The sequence below is a fragment of the Puma concolor genome, chromosome B3 (genome assembly GCF_028749965.1).
Source record: "Puma concolor isolate L17-30 chromosome B3, mPumCon1.1.hap2, whole genome shotgun sequence".
In the NCBI taxonomy this organism is placed as follows: domain Eukaryota; kingdom Metazoa; phylum Chordata; class Mammalia; order Carnivora; family Felidae; genus Puma; species Puma concolor.
Genome location: NC_141672.1, coordinates 25562291 through 25578892, shown reverse-complemented (window position 1 = coordinate 25578892; position 16602 = coordinate 25562291). Strand labels below are relative to the sequence as shown.

Below are 16602 nucleotides of genomic sequence, written 5' to 3'. Positions count from 1 at the left end.
GAGAGAGAGAGAGAGAATCCCAAGCAGGCTCCACACCGTTAGTGCAGAGCCTGATGCGGCGCTCGAACTCATGGAGCCATGAGATCATGACCTGAGTCGAAACCAAGAGTTGGATGCTTAACCAGCTGAGCCACCCAGGCGCCCCAAGTTTCTTTTATAATATCATTGTGAATAGTTACCATATTTAATCTTTTTGATACTAGGTATGGTTGCGAAAAGAGGTTCAGGGAGGGCTGTGAGTTGCCAGAGGTCACACAGCTGATACTAGGCTAGAAAGTCAGGGCTCAAAACCTAGGCTTCTGTCAGCAAAATGTGGTGCATACATACAATGGAATATTATTCAGCCTTGAAAAGAAAGGTAATTCTGATACCCACTACATGGGTGAACCTTAAGGGTGTTATGCTAGTGAAATAGGCCAGTCACAAAAGGACAAATACTGTATGATTCCACTTACATGAGGTTCCTGGAGTAGTCAAATTCGTAAAGACAGCATGTAGAAAGGTGGTTGTGAGGGGCTGGGGGAGGAGGTGTGGGCAGGCATTGTTTAATGGGAACAGAGTTTTAGTTTTGCATGGTGAAAGGAGTCCAGGAGATGGAACGTAGAGACGACTGTGCAATGCTGCACAGTGGTGTGAATGGACTTGATGGGGCACCTGGGTGGCTCAGTCAGTTGAGCATCCAACTCTTGATTTCAGCTTAGGTCATCATCCTAGGGCTGTGAGATGGAGCACCAAGCGGGGCGCTGCACTGAGTGTGGGGCCTCCTTGAAGTTCTTTCTCCCTCTCTCTCTCTCTCTCTCTCTCTCTCTGCCCCTCCCTGGCTTGTGTGCCTGCATGTGCACACACACTCACTCTAAAATAAAACAAAGACTTAAAAAAAAGTTTAAGATGGTAAATGTTATGTAATGTGTATGTAATCACCACCACAACAAAAATATTTAGGAAAAAAAAGTCAGGGCTTCTGATTCCAAAGGCAGGGCTCTTTCCTACACATAACAGCACTCCCTACAGAGGAATGATCAGCCAGGGTGGGGGTGGCCTCTTCCAACGCCCATTGTACTGAATTACAAAAGCTATAGAACTCACCTCTGCTGAGAAGACCCTCTTCTCCCATATCATTCTTCCAAGAGGCAAAAGCCCAAGGAGTTAGTCTTTCCAGACAGCAAGGGATTCTTGGAAAGAGGACTGATCCTCAGTCTCATGGAAACCACTTGGGTCAAATAACAATGATTTGCTAACATTGATTAGTACTTCTTCAACCTCCCAGTGCTTTTGTGTAATTTGCTCCTTATAACCCCTACATCAGTCCTACAAGATAAGTAAACTCTCCCCATTTTATAGATTGAGAAGTTAGGGCTCAGGGTGGTCAGTTAGCCCGGCCAAGCTCATGTGCAGTTTGTGGAAGAGCCAGGTCTTTTACTCCAGATCCTGCCTCTTAACCCCTGCGCTGTCTGCAGGAAGAAGGGAAATGGAAGGTGCCTGCACCTCAGCTGTTTTTCCCTGATTTCTGTTCCCTCCTGTGATGCACTTCTCTCTGTCCTACGAAGATGAGGGACATCCTCTCATCTAGGTCAGTTTGTCTCCTGATTTCCTGGTGTTCAGGTGTCTACTCTTCTCCCTGGTTGGGTCATGCTCATTTGGGGAGGGTAATATCCACTTTTACCTAGGAAGTTAGCCTTTGGGCCCCGTCTCCTGGCTGTGTCCACCTGCTATGAGGACTTTTCTAAAGACTTATCAGGCGGGAGCCTGTGGCAGGTGCCAACCTCACGGCCTAATACTGAGAAGTACTGTTTAGCTAGGGATGACTTTTGTTTGCAAGGCTTAAACATCTGGATAGAGGCTAAACTTGGCACTTTTAGTTTACAAGGCGTATATCAACAAGCCAGCACAGACATTCCTAATAACAACTTCAGAATGTGTTTATTGAATGTTTACTCTGTGCCTGGCCTTGTGCTAAGCCCTTTATATGGATCATCTCATTTGACCCTTATAATAGTCACATAAATTAGGTACAGTCAGTTCTGCTAGAATGCTTATTTTGAAAATACAAATTTGTTCCAATGTGATCGATCTATTAGGGAACAATTTGGGCATAATGCTTTTGCCTTTGATTATGCACAATTTTGTCCACAAGAAACACTAGGTAAAGGCAGAAAACTTCAGCAAGCCAAACCAGGCTGTGTAGAAATACACAAATGCACACACCTCAAAAGCTCCTTCAGTTAGCACGTGTGCTGTGAGCCACACCCTTGCACATCTGGTGTCACAGCTCTGTCCGGTGTCAGAGCATCCTCCTTTTACTATTTGGCAACAGCTCACAAGCTTCCTGTTTCCATGAGCACAGTTCAAGTCTTTTTCAAGGGCTCTACTGATGGTAGTATTTATATATTTCTTAATTATTTAACACATGTAGAACTGGTTCCTATTCTGGTTCCTATTATGGGTCACTGATGAGGTTTCTGGGTGTCATGCCCCAACTTCATTTTCCCCATTAGCCTTGTGTTTTTACTGCATGATTTTGCACAGTGTTGTGACTGTTAAGAATTGACACATGCTTCTAACCAAACTGATTACCCCGACATTATTTTTATGTGGACAAAGTAGAAGGTAAGGCTAAGCAATTTGACAAAAATATTTATAATAACTAACGGTAAAGTCAGGATTCAAACCCCAGATTGCCTTACCCCCATGTCTGTGCTCAAATTCCCTAAAACACTAACAAAACAAAAGCAGAAACCCTGGTGTCTGCACTGATCTTTGATTGCATGTGTAACAAGTAGACTCCTTCTTCCTCCAACTGTCAGTCAAACTCTGGTTCCTCAAGCCAGAGCCACTACAAGTATGTGAGAGCCCCTAAGGTATTTGGGCACAGTACTGACTGAGCCCAGGGGTGTGCCATCCGTGTTCCTTTCTGCTTTGCAGCCCATTCCTCTCCCTGCTGCTGCCTTCCCTGGCTGGCTGGCACTTGACCCAGCAGCTATCTCTCCCCTCCATCTTACAGGCTGGAGTTATTAGCACCAAAGAACAAAAGCAAGGAGAGTGGGACTGGGGAGGGGAGGGGGCTCAGTCTTCTACGAAGGCAGATAAATAGGTTCTGTGTTGAGGATGAAGTTAATACCACCTGGCCTTTTGTGGAGAGACATCTCTTCCTGTGTTTGAAGAGCTCGAACACTGAAAGCTGGAAAGAGCCCCAGAACACAGGAAGCCCAGCCGCTTCGCTGCTGGAAGTTTGCTTTAGCTCAACTAACGAGATCGTTTCTGTATTTGTTCCTGAAGTAGAGGGAAGAACCTTGTGCTCACTCTCCCCAGGGGCATGAAAGGAGAGGCCATTGGGGAGATGCAGTCCTTGCCTTTTTTTTCTTCCCTCTCCTAACATTGTAGTCTGGTGTACTCTTCAATTGAAGGCCTGATCTGATGCTTGTGGGCCTGGGGCAAGAATGTACATGAGAGACAATGGGCAGCCTCCCTTCTTTCTACCTCCAGCAGCACGGAGATCCTTCTGGACATTTGTGTGGACACCCCAGCCTATAGAAGTCCATAGCTCCTGTAAATTGCTTTCCCTTGGCCATTTCTTGACACTAGAGTATGCACATTGGTGGACTGGTCAGCTTTTGGGAGAATGGACCCAAGGAAGAGACCCATGTGAATTTGGGGCAATTTGAGCAAGGAATTCTGAGTACCTGATTGTACTCTACAAAGGGCTTAGTGGCAGGAATTGCTGATTCCCAATGGGAACATCTAGTTGGCCCTGTAGACTCCTCAGATTCTGGGCTGAGATGTAGCTACAGGAGGGCCAGAGCATGCTCCTCCCTGTAAAGCATATCACCCAGGGCACGGGCCCCAATTAACCAGGCCTATGGTCATATTGCATTTGACCCCTTCCCTCTGCCCTGAGCTGTGCTTTTTTTCTCACTTCTGTGAGATGCCCTACATTCCTATCCCTGATTTGTTGCTTGATGGGTCAGATGGTACTTGTCCTGGTTTGCTCTTTTATTTAGAAATATAGCTTGACCCTTATAAACTACTCTGAGTATGAGAGATATTGATAATGAGAGAGTCTCCTCTCTGGGTCTTAGTTTCCCTGTCTGTAAAACAGGATGAAGAATGTTCCTATCTGCTAGGGTTTTGGTGAGAATTAAATGAGATGAGGTATATAAAGCACTTCACACAGGGCCCCGCACACAGAATATTTGATAAATGTGAGCTTTATTATGAGTTAGTAGTGTTTTGTGCCAGGGATATATAGACATTATATTTTATCACCACACTTACCCTGTGACATGTGATGCTGGACACAGCAATTGGCTCAGGAACAAGTGACCTAAGCTAAACCAATGAGAGCCTTCCCAGGGAATTTTACCAGTATTACCAGGAAATCGGCTGTTCCCTTTTCTCTAGAGCTGACAGGATCCATCTTTGTTACCACAGGGGGACAACCCACCTGATCATGAGGGCAGCACAGGAGAAAACAGTTGTTCTTAATTAAGGAGGGGATTAAGACAGACCCAGAGTCTAATAGCAGCTCTGCCCCTCTGTCCATAGGCATGTGCCATAACATCTCTGAGCCTCCCTTTTCAATTGTAAATGGAGATACCAATATTAATCAAGATGATTTATTAACCATTCAATACATATTGCTGGTCACCTATAGTAGGCCAGACCCAGCTTACACACTGGGGATACAAGCAATGAATGAGAGAGACAGTGCTGCTCTCATGAAGCTTATATTTCCAGGGGGATATAAACAATAAAAGCAGAGACCCATCCTGTGATGTCAGATAGTGATTGGTGCCATGAGAAAGGAAAAGCAGGGTAAGTGGCAGAGAAGGGTCCCATGTTAGTGAAGGTGGTTAAGAAAGGCCTTCCTGAGGAAGTAATATTTGAGCTGATACCTGAAGAAAGTGAGAAATGGCCTTATATATGCCTGACAAAGACCATTCAGTCCAGTGCTTAGCACATGCATAGGCTGCAGGCAGGACTTGCTCAATTAGTGTTAGTTACTTCTATTATGATAGGGGGTTGAGGACTGGCTCTCATAACCTTGCACCTTCTCTCTTCTGGCCCCCTAGCTCTGGCACTCACACTGATCTTGATGGAAAAAATTCCTGATGAAAACAAATTCTGGCCCAATCTGGGGCTATTTCTGTTAGGAATGCCATGCTTAAAGCAGGGATGGGGGAGCAACCCAGAGAGGAAACATTTGGCTGCCATTGCCACACTTCACCTACTGTCTTTAGCATCACAACCAGAGAAGAAGTAAATTAGGGCGTTCACCCTTCACTCAGTATCCAGCAGACACTTATGGTGTATTCAACAATAACCTCAGCCACAAGTACATATGCTCAGCATGGTTATTTTGAAGTTCAAAAGGAAACACTTTCCTGTAGTGTGGGAAGATCTGGTTCTTCTAACCATGGGGGAAAAATGAGGGACCCTTCATCTGCTCCTGTTGTGTTTACAGAGGGAGCTCTCCTGCCTCACCCTTCATTTGGTCTAGATCATTTCACAAGGGAGGAGTCCAAGATCCCCCCACTCACTACTTACACACACACACACACACACACACACACACACACACACACACAGGAGCTCTGGGGAGGGTGGGGCGGGCTGCACAGCCAGCCTCTTGGAGGCGAGGCCCAGCCAAATCTTTTGGGATCCCACCTGGTGAACTCTGTCTTGGGTCTGACCTATTTTCTAGGAGAGAAAATAGAATATAGATTTAAATGCAGTGGTGCTCTGGAAAACTACAGGCCCAGCAGTGTGAGAAAATAAAACAGTGGGGGGGAACAGAGGAAGTGTCGGCATGGGTGAGGATGCCTGGATCAATCTTATTTGTTTGTCAACTGCCTTTTCTTCTGCAATTTGCTCCCCTTTTTTTCCACAAAAAATTGATATACATACACACATTTACGTATTTACCTTTTCTTTGACCAGTCCTGGGGTCCAATGCTGCTTCCCCATACATAGACTCTAGGCTGCAGACCAGTAGCAACCACAGACAGAGGGAGCTCTGGGGATGGTCACCTAGGAAGTGGAATGGCAGCAAGGCATAGAATCAGAAATGCTCATAGCTGCATCCTAGGTCAGCCTTCCTTGCTCTGTGACCACAGGAGAGATTTTTAATACCCTTGTCTTCTCATATATGAAGGTAATAAAATTACTAGCTAACATTGAAGGCTTTCTAAACGTAGGTACTGTTCTAAGCTCCTCACAACCACACTAGGAGGTAGGAACTATTATCATCCCCATTTTACAGATAAGAAAACTGAAGCGCAGAAAGTTTCAGTAACTGACCCAAGGTCTACATAGCCTGTAGACCTGGCAATCAAGCTGTGGATCTCCCTTTCTGTGTCAATTCCTGTGACTTGGTCTGAGTCACATGGCTACACTTGGAGCTAAGGTGGGGGTGGGGGTCATCTCTATCAAGCCACATGGATTTAGGGTGGGAAAGGAGTTCCCCAGAAGATAACTGCGACTTGTTACAAGAAAGAAGGGGTAAAGGATCGACAGGCAATATAACAGATGATTCCCCCACACCCCCATCAACCTTTGCCATTTCATTCTGTTGGTCAGAATTGAATGTGGAGATTCAGGTTACTGCTTCTTGGGACAGGGGCCAGGTGACACTGTGTCTCTCTCTTCCTCAAGTTGGACACAACGTTCAGAACTGCCTCCAGCTCAGTGACACAGCTAAAAACTGAACCTGGACCCTACCCCTCACTGTAGGAAGCTTATCTTGGTGGTCTTTTGCCCCTCTTTGGCGAGAAGAGATGCTGTATGTTTTATGCTCATGACTAGAACTGAGGCCAATTAAGGATTCAGGAGGGAAAACAAAAGAGACAAGAACAGCATTTGTTTTGACTCCTGTACCTGCTCTCCTACTATCTCTTAACCCTCCCTTGCCCCACTTCCCACTGAGGACAAGAAGGGAGGAATAAGACCCAAGGTGGGGGAGGGCTGGAACACATGCCTTCATTGACAAGTAGAAGAACTGAACCAAAGTCACACACACACACACACACACACACACACACACACACACACACACACACACATCTTAATTCCTGTGGTCTCTTGGTGTTTCCAGGGAGCCATCTGGTCAACATTTTTTGGTAATTCTGTCTGTGGTAATTCAAAGTGATACCAATCAGCACAGCTAACATTTATGCAGAGTTTGCCTTGTACTGAGTTAAGTGTTTTACAAGTATTTAATCTCCTAACACTGCCATGAGGGAGGTTTTGTTCTCTTCCCATTGTGTAGCTGAGGAAAACAACTCAGAGGTTCAGTGATTGATCCAAGGCCATTCACTAGGCAGGGATTTGAACTCAAACCTGTCTCTCTCCAGAGTTTAAGATTGTAAACACAATGTTGAAATGGGAAACTTTGGGGTTCCAAGGTATCCTGTCTCCCTTGCATGTTGGTACCTCCAAAGAGCATGTTTCCATGAACAATGGTGTTGACACTCCCACCACTGAACTCCACCACGTGTAAATAGTTTGATATCCTGTTTAATGAAGGGGTATTTTAATGACCACTCTTCTAGGCAATCCATCAGTCATGGTTAATGGCCCTGCTTAGTTATTTATACAGAATGTTTTCCCTTCTTACCTCTTCTATTTTGCCACTTCTTGCTTCCACTCCACCCCTGAATCTAGCAACTCACCAGAAAATCTGAAAGGGGGTGTGGCTGAGGAATGATTCAGAGCTCTCTAGAAGTCTTTTTGGGCAGATACAGCTTTTAGGGAATACAGGGTGTGGGCTAAAGAAATGCTCAGCTGTTGCTGTGGGTTTGCCTCTCCTGGATGTGGGGGGCACAGCTCTGTTAGGTCAATGCCTGCATTTTCCTGGGGCAAGAGTTACAGTTCCTAAGGAACTTGCTGAAGCTTTACAAAACTAATTGCAGCAAATTAGAGGTGCAGTGGATAACCCATTACTTACTCATGGGTTAGCTAGGAGGGTCTCTCCCATGGCTTCAGGATGTTCACTTTAGTCTACAAACTGAATTTGGGTTCCATATGCCCTTGAGAGACCTGGGTTTCTGTTGAATAAATGCTGGACTGGGTGGGATTCAAGAGGTCTAGGGTCTTATCTAGTCTCTGTACCTAAACTAAATGCGTGAACTTGCATGAGTCTCTCAACCTCTTTCATCCCCCATTTGAGCCAAAAATGAATTAAGCTAGATGATGTCTGTGGGTATCCCAGGTCTACCTTTCAATGATTCTAAGTGAGTCACCCAGGATTGCTTGGATGGCCAGTGGTTTTTGAAGAAGCCCCCTGTTCCATCTTCTTAGCTCAGGTATATCCTTTCAGGTTGGGTCTAGAGGTTTTAACAAAGTTTTGGCCTACTCTTGACTTAGCTTCTCAGCACAATTCTATCTTGCATTTGAGGGTAGGAGGAGGAGATTGTGTTCATGAAGACAATGGGAGTGAACCGTTCTTCATTTTTTGAAAGTTCATTGGCTTAATTCAAATGTCAACCTTCCTAGGGCTGGATGTTTATTTGTAGTTGTCAAAAGTGATTTCAAATGGCAATTCCTGTCATTAATGATGGGGTGAAAAGCAAGGAGAAAAATTAAAAGGGGAGACAGGATTTCAATTTGTATGGCAAATGATCCACTCACATACAATCTCATGTACACACGCTGCTGTCTGTGATAAAGGATGGTCCCTGGGTATATCAGGGAGGGAGGGGATTATAAATGTTTTGTTATCTTCTGTCCTTCAGTCCTATATGGTAAATAATGCTGCAACTTGCTCTTAATTATTATGCCTCTTTTTCTTTGTTCCTCAAGGGAGTGGTTTATTATTATTTTTCTCTCTGTGGGGAAACTTGCTTGACATCATGTCCAGTGTTCTGTATCTGGAGGCGAGGAGGATTTGCTTGGGTGTTGTTGTATAAAAATCAACCAGAATATTTTAACCAATATTCTTGCAGGATTCCAGTCTGCTTGGCTTTTTTGGAGCCCTATCTGATTCCAGGATGATGTCTTTCCGGACAGATGTGAAACACCCCTCTCTTGCTACATGCACAGTGGAAAGGGAGCTTGGCCCCTCAGCTTGCATGGGTGGTTTTTGGGTGAAGGTAGAACTAAGTGCTCAGAGGTTGAGTACCTTTGGGGTCTTGCATGAACATGATAGTCATGCAAGGGCACGTTGCACTGTGTGTGTGTGTGTTTCTAACACTCTTCTTCCTTTTTCTCCCCCTTTCTCTCCTCTGCCTTTCCCTCTTTGAAAATGCTGCCACAGATGTCAGTCAAGGTCCAGGTGAGTTTCTGTGTTTGTACAGCTGCTGTGGAAATTTCCCCTCTGACAGATTGGGCATGGTTTGACTCTGAGTGAGACCTTTTTCTAGGGACTCTTAAACAGAACAGAAATCTAAGTACATTGCATTTTCATTGATTTGGGTTGAGAATAAGAAATGCCTTGAATTGATGTGTTCATGTTGGTTTTGAAAACCATTTTAAAACCAAAGGAATGTGGTTCCCATGCTTATACAGTCACTTCCTTCTGATTAAAATTTCTGGGTGAATCAAAGAAATGGAAAATGAGCATTTTTGGAAAATATTTTTAAAGATATTCTTAAGATATGAACTCTCCAATTTAATGAGCATTTTTGCCTTGTCATACATAAATCTACTTATCTTCTATAGTTTCATGTGGTTGAAAGTTGAAGATATGAATACTTAGCATAGAAAATATGTGATGAGAGAAGAAGTCTTATTTCTTTGAATTCTAAGCAATGGCTTTCCCCTGCCCCACAATGAAATTGGCAATTTTTAAAAGGTTATGTAACTAATACATGTTCACTGTATTTATTTATTTATTTATTTATTTATTAAAAATTTTTTTTTTTCAACGTTTATTTATTTTTGGGACAGAGAGAGACAGAGCATGAACGGGGGAGGGGCAGAGAGAGAGGGAGCCATCAGCCCAGAGCCCGACGCGGGGCTCAAACTCACGGACCGCGAGATCGTGACCTGGCTGAAGTCGGACGCTTAACCGACTGCGCCACCCAGGCGCCCCAATGTTCACTGTATTTAAAAAAAACGAAAATATAAAGAAGAGGAATGGTTTTTGTCAATGAACAAATGGAAGAACGATTCTCATGCTAATTGTGCATTTCTCTTTTTAAAATGCATACTCATCCAGAGTTCTAATTGTAAGCATTGTGTGTGTGTCTGTGTGTACAGACATATATGTACACACAGACACACACAGGCTCGTATAAGAGGTTACAACCATATATGGATAAGAAGTGTGAGATGACTTAGAATGATTTGGAGATCATTCTAAACTGAATAGAATTTTGAGTTAAGAGGAGTAATTAACCTTACCAAATGAGAAGGAATATCATCTTTCTTTGCTATTTTCACATGTGTTTTCTTGTTTAGTCATTTTAACATTTAATTCTTATAACATCAATACAATTATATTTTAATATGATGGAAATTGAGAGCCCAACAGGTTAAGCCATTTGCCCAAGGTCATAGGGCTTGTCAGTGGTAGCACTGGGATTTGAATTTAGGACTTTGGGACTCTAAAGCCCAGGCACCTTCCATTGGAACATACTGAAAATTCCATCACTGAAAATTCTCAGCAACTGAAGGTCTTGTAAACATTTCCTAAGGGGACTATCATTGATTTTTTGCTTAGAGATAATGTGACGTTTTCATTATTAGCAGTCCTCTTTCCAAATGAATTTATCCTTCCCTTCTCTCTCTCTTTCTTTCTTTTTTATTTTTAATTTTTTTAATGTTTATTTAAAAATTTTTTTATATTTATAATATTATTTTTATTGAAAAACAAATTTATGTATTAGTGGACTGACAAAAGTCCAAACTTGTGTTGTTCAAGGGCTTACTGTATTTCATTCTTAAAAAATATTTTTATATTAAACATAATTTTTGTCAAATTGGTTTCCATATAACACCCAGTGCTCATCCCAACAGGTGCCCTCCTCAATGCCCATCACTCACTTTCCCCTCTCCCCCACCCCCCATCAACCCTCAGTTTGTTCTCAGAGTCTCTTATGGTTTGCCTCCTTCCCTCTCTGTAACTTTTTTTTCCCCTCCACTCCCCCATGGTCTTCTGTTAAGTTTCTCAGGATCCACATATGAGTGAAAATAATGTTTATTTTTGAGGAGGGGGGGAGGGGCAGAGAGAGGAAGACACAGAATCTGAAGGAGGCTCCAGGCTCTGAACCATTAGCATAGAGCCTGACGTGGGGCTCAAATTTACGAACCATGAGATCATGACCTGAGTCGAAGTCAGATGCTTAATCAACTGAACTACCCAGATGCCCCTTCCTCCCTTCCTTCCTTCCTTCCTTCCTTCCATCCTTCCTTCCCTCTTTCCTTCCTTCCTTCCTTCCTTCCTTCCTTCCTTCCTTCCTTCCTTCCTTCCTCCCTCCCTCCCTCCCTCCCTCCCTCCCTCCCTCCCTTCCTTCCTTCCTTCCTTCTTTCCTTCCTTCCTTCCTTCCCTCCCTCCCTCCCTCCTTCCCTCCTTTCCTGTTTAAAGAATCACCCAGACTTAAGTAGGGTTTCTCACCATTGATCTATATGGTATATTACATAGCAAAAAAGAATAATACAGTTATCTCCAGCTAATACACGGGATTTCCCTTTTTTTTTTCTGTCCCTACCTCACCTTTGAAAATAAGTGGTGGTTGAAATGAAGCACAGGACAGCATTTCCTAAGAAGATACCATTAAATTAATTTTCTATTAATAATATTTTACTCAACAAATATCTATTGAGAATCTATTATGTGCCAGGCACTGTTCTAGGCACTAGGGATAAAACAGTGAACAAAACAGAAGACAATCCCTGTCCTCATGGATCTTTTATTCTACTTGAGGGAAGACAATGAACTAATGAATTGGATATATATGCACACCTATATACATATTATATATACAATATATACATGTATTGTATCAGAGGGTAGGCAATCAGCATTGTGGAGAAAAACAAAAATGTTAAAAGTTAGGTTGCTAATTTATAGAGGGTGGTCAGGAATACGCTCTCTGTTCAGATGATATTTTCTGGAATACCTCAAGGAGGTGAGGTAGTAAGCTCAACACCTGCAATTTTGTTTGGAAAAGTGCCACTTGGCTCAACCCCTCCTCATCCTGGTTCCTGGCAGAGAGGTGACCCATGGTTCCCACTTTGGCTTGTGTGTGTTGTGTCCTGTCCAGAGGGTCCCAGCTGAGGGAGTAAGTGGGGCTGATATCCAGCCTGCATTCCTCTTGCCAAGCCTATGATCCTGGGGCTGCCTCTGACCAGGGGGCACCTTTTTGTAATTCTCACAAAGACATCTATTGGTCCTGGATGAAACAGCATGGGGGAGTAAAGCGCAGTGGACACACAGGCTTCTGTTTTTCCAGAGGGGTGGGTGACCCTCCCTTAGTTAACAGCAACTATAATTAGTCCAGCTTAGCACCATTGCAATGAGCATTGCATCACCTTATTCTCCTAATGACCCTCTAAGGTGTGTCTGCTGAGTCCCATTTTTTTGCGGAGGAAGTTGCGGCCAGGAGGTTAAATGTTGTGTTGAGGTCACCCAGCCATCTAGTAGCTGGGCCAAGAGAGGGTTCCTGCTTGATTCCAAATCTTGCACTCTTTGTTCTGCCCTTGAAGGGTCAAGAGCTGATAGCCAATCCTGTAACCACCTCTGACCCGGCTTTTTTGTGGTTTCTGAGCCTGAAACAAATCACTAGTTCAGAAACTTTCCTTGTGGCCCAGGACGTAGCAGGAGGCAGCCTGGGCTGCCTGGCCCTGGCTGAGGTCAGCGGCAGCCTCCTGCCTCTCCGAGCCCCTGGCCAGGCGGTGTGGAGCCAGCAGTGCTGTGGCTCTGAAACAAGAAGCCTTTAGTGGTTCACTGATTTTCCCCCCTTCCCCTCAGGAAGACAAATTGGGGATTTTATGAGCTAATGTAACTGTTTACCCAGGGGCCGCTGGAAGACTGTGAGGGACGATTGATTAATTTTACATGTTTACAATTTTACATGTAATTTATTGGTTAGCAGTAACACTACTGTATAAGACGCAGCTGGAAATGGGGCCTGGCAGGCAGCACCTTTCTCAAGGTTCAGGAGATGGGCTGGGGCTTGGAGAGACTGTCCTGGAAACACCCGGGAGAAAAGCGGCAGGTGGTAGGTACTTCACTGGACTTGTGTGTGGGAAGATCCGCAGCCCCTCCTCCTAGTCCCTAGGAGGGAGGTTTCAGATAATAAAGTAGCATCAGGGGCACCTGGGTGGCTCAGTCGGTTGGGCGTCTGACTTCAGCTCAGGTCATGATCTCGTGGTCTGTGAGTTCGAGCCCCGCGTCGGGCTCTGTGCTGACAGCTCAGAGCCTGGAGCCTTTTCAGATTCTGTGTCTCCCTCTCTCTCTGACCTTCCCCCCTTCATGCTCTGTCTCTCTCTGTCTCAAAAATGAATAAATGTTAAAAAAAAATTAAAAAAAAAATAAAGTAGCACCAGGCATTTGTAGGGTGCTGACCTGAAGGAGGTGAGGGACACTCAGCTCTGATTTAACTCTTTACCTCAACCCTCCCCTGTCCTCTTTCAGATGAGAAAAGCCTCAGGGAGGGTCAGTAACTGCCCAGAATCTCCAGCTGCTAGGACAAGACAAGGATCTCAGATCTGTCTGGTTCCAAAGAGTGTGCTCTTTTTCTTTGAAACCCTGGCATTTCCAAGGCAGAGTTGTGGGCCTCTTATCTGTGTCTGCACTCTTAGCTCTCTGCGCAGTGCATGGCACATAGTAGGGCCTCAAAAAATTTATTGAGCAGGGAGTGTGGGAACAAGTATCAGGGCATTGTGAGTCTGTAGGGTCCCTGAGCCATATTTGAGCTGAAAGGCCATCCTGTCCAAAGAGTACAACTATTTTACTTTTCAAAGGAAGAAACTGAGGCCCAGGGAGTGGCAGGGACATCTCCAAGGCCAGGTAACCAGTTTGTGGCCTGGAAGAGACCCTTGTCAGGTACTTATCCCATGCCTCTGGCATACTGGGATTTGTCAATGGTCTCCCTGTGCTGCCTGGGGGCAGGAGTGGGCAGGCCCAGCCCAGTACCATATCATACCCTTAGCTCTCTCCCTTTTTCCCATGTGTTCTAGAACTCTCTCCAAGGGGAGAGCAAGCCCTTTGAAGGCGAGAAAGGATCTAGGAGGCAGGGAACAGTGCTGGGGCCTCTAGGTGTACGAACCCTCCCTTCCCCTCCCCCAGTGCCTCCCCTCCAGCCAGGAGGGGCTCTTTATGGTGCTCCAATGACAGTCTCTCTCCTCAGAAGGGATAATTTCTCAGACCGCCTGCTGATTAGAGCTAGAATTTAAATGAATAACTGTGACCTTGTGCAAGTGCCCTAGTTACTCAGAGGCCCGATGAGGAAATAGGCCTCTTGCTTCAGTCCATCAGAGCCCTGGCAGGCGCAGGAGGAGGGGCTGCTGTCTGCCGAGGCCCACAGGAGGCCCGGTCTGCTGTTGCCCGAAGCAACTGATGGCCTTCTCTTGAGCTTCCCTCTGCCCACTCTTGATCTCTGCCCTCGGTGTCTTCCCCCTTCAGTTTAAGTCATCTCAAGGCTGTCCTTGGAGAGGGGACCTGATTATTTGTCCTGAGCCCTGCCCTGTCTCTGGGGAGTCCAGCCCTGTCTCTGGGAGGGACACTGCTCTGAACCCAAAGTCAGACGCAGAGCCGACGTGTCTGACTCGTGTGATGGACACGGAGGGTCTGCCCTAGAAGTTGCTCCGCGGAGGAGAGCCCCCAGAAACGCAGCCTCGGCTTCATGCAGGAGCTTGTTAGAAAAGCAGAATCTCGGGCCTTGCCCCAGACCTGCTGAGTCAGAATCTGCTTTTTTACCAACATGTCCAGGTGTATGTACACACATTAACGCTTGAGACGTGCTGACCTAAAGAGTCCAGCTTCTCCCCTCTGGGGCCACGAATGCCATGTTCCTCGTCTCTTCCATTTTTCTGGGTTGACAGGAGTTGGGAGGGAGGATGGGATTAGGGAAGGGAAAGGGAATGAACACTTCCTGACCACTGAGTCTGTGCCTGTCACTGTTCAGGCCCTTTCGATATAAGACTTTACATACTGTGAGTCAGGGGAGCTCAGGATAGAACAAGTTTCCGTGAACAACTGCTCAGGGGCCAAATCCAGCCTGCTGCCTGCTTTCATATGGCCTCTGGGCTATGGATGGTTTTTCTCTTTTTAAATAGTTGAAAGCAGCAGAAATAATTTGTGATGCACACATTTTATGAAATTCAGACTTCAGTGTTCATAAAGTTTTATTGGAACACAGGCACACTTGATTGTCTCTGTTTTGTCTCTGGCTGCTTTGCAAAGGCGGGGTTGAGTAGCTGTGACAGAGACTGTGTGTCCTGTAAAGCCTGGAAAATTTACCATCTGGCTCTTTACAGAAAAAGTTTGCCACCCTCGGTCTAGAGCATAGACTTGGAGCTAGATGCCTGGGTTGACATCCTAGCTTTCTCTCCGTATGAACAGTAGGACCTGTTCAAGTTACCTTCCCTTTGTGGGCCCTACTTGCCTCATCTGTGAAATGGGGACAGGAAGTACCTTCACCAACAGGGGCTGTTGTGTAAGTGAGCTCATGCATGTCAAGTCTTTAGAGCAGTGCCTGGCACATGGTAAACCATGTATAAATTAGCCAGTATTGTAAGTTCTCTCATTTGATCCTTTCCACATGTTTTCATTTCACAGATGAAGACACTTGGGCTCAGAGGGTTTATTTTTTTTTTTTTTTATTTATTTTTTTTTTATTAAATTTTTTTTTTTCAACGTTTATTTATTTTTGGGACAGAGAGAGACAGAGCATGAATGGGAGAGGGGCAGAGAGAGAGGGAGACACAGAATCGGAAACAGGCTCCAGGCTCTGAGCCATCAGCCCAGAGCCCGACGCGGGGCTCAAACTCACGGACCGCGAGATCGTGACCTGGCTGAAGTCGGACGCTTAACCGACTGCGCCACCCAGGCGCCCCAGGCTCAGAGGGTTTAAAACAAAAGATGTTCTTTGGTCTGTTTGGTCTTCCAAACTATTCACAGGCATGCCACCAGTCTTGTGCTGGAGAGCCCCTCGAAAGACACCTGCTATGCTCCCCCTTGTCACAAATTTTCTCCCATCCGTCCTGATCTTTATGCCTTCAGTGAAGAGGTCCCTCAAACGTAGATCCTGGCCACCACTGCTGTGAAGCAAGGCTGAGGAATCCCACTGAGGGGGAACGAAGGGACCGATACTTTTCAGAGGTTCAACTGTATGCCAGGCACCCATCAAGATGTTACATCCTTTGCCCAAGGTCAGAAGCAGGTACGGTAGGCACCAGGATTTAAACACATATCTGGGATTTCTGCTCTCATTCTGCCTCCTTCTGGCTCTGCTACTTTCCCTGGGGGTTGTGTGACCTTGGGTAAGTCATGCAACCTCTCTTTTCTTTAGTGTGGAGGGGTTAAATCAGATGGCCTCTCAGGCTTCTTTCATTCTGAGGATCTAGGATCCAGCCTCCAACTGACATACCTTGGGGAACAGCAATCAGGAAACTGCCTTCTTGGTTACCAAAGACTCAACAGTTCCCAACATCAGTGGTACC

The 16602-nt window shown here is 45.4% G+C and overlaps 1 protein-coding gene across 34 annotated transcripts in view; it reads left to right on the top strand.

The window, feature by feature from the left end:
• Positions 1 to 16602, top strand: part of NRXN3 (neurexin 3) — a 1579173-nt gene that overhangs the window by 92456 nt on the left and 1470115 nt on the right. For 28 of the 34 annotated variants that reach the window (XR_015252137.1, XR_015252136.1, XM_086709140.1 and 25 more), the window contains exon 3: positions 9251 to 9268. The exons of the other annotated variants lie outside the window; for them this stretch is intronic. Coding sequence is in view for 26 of the 28 variants with exons in the window: in XM_086709140.1 (XP_086565266.1) it covers positions 9251 to 9268 (18 nt within the window). In the remaining 2 variants the exon portion in view is untranslated. The remainder of the gene's footprint in view (positions 1 to 9250; positions 9269 to 16602) is intronic. 34 annotated transcript variants of the gene reach the window in all.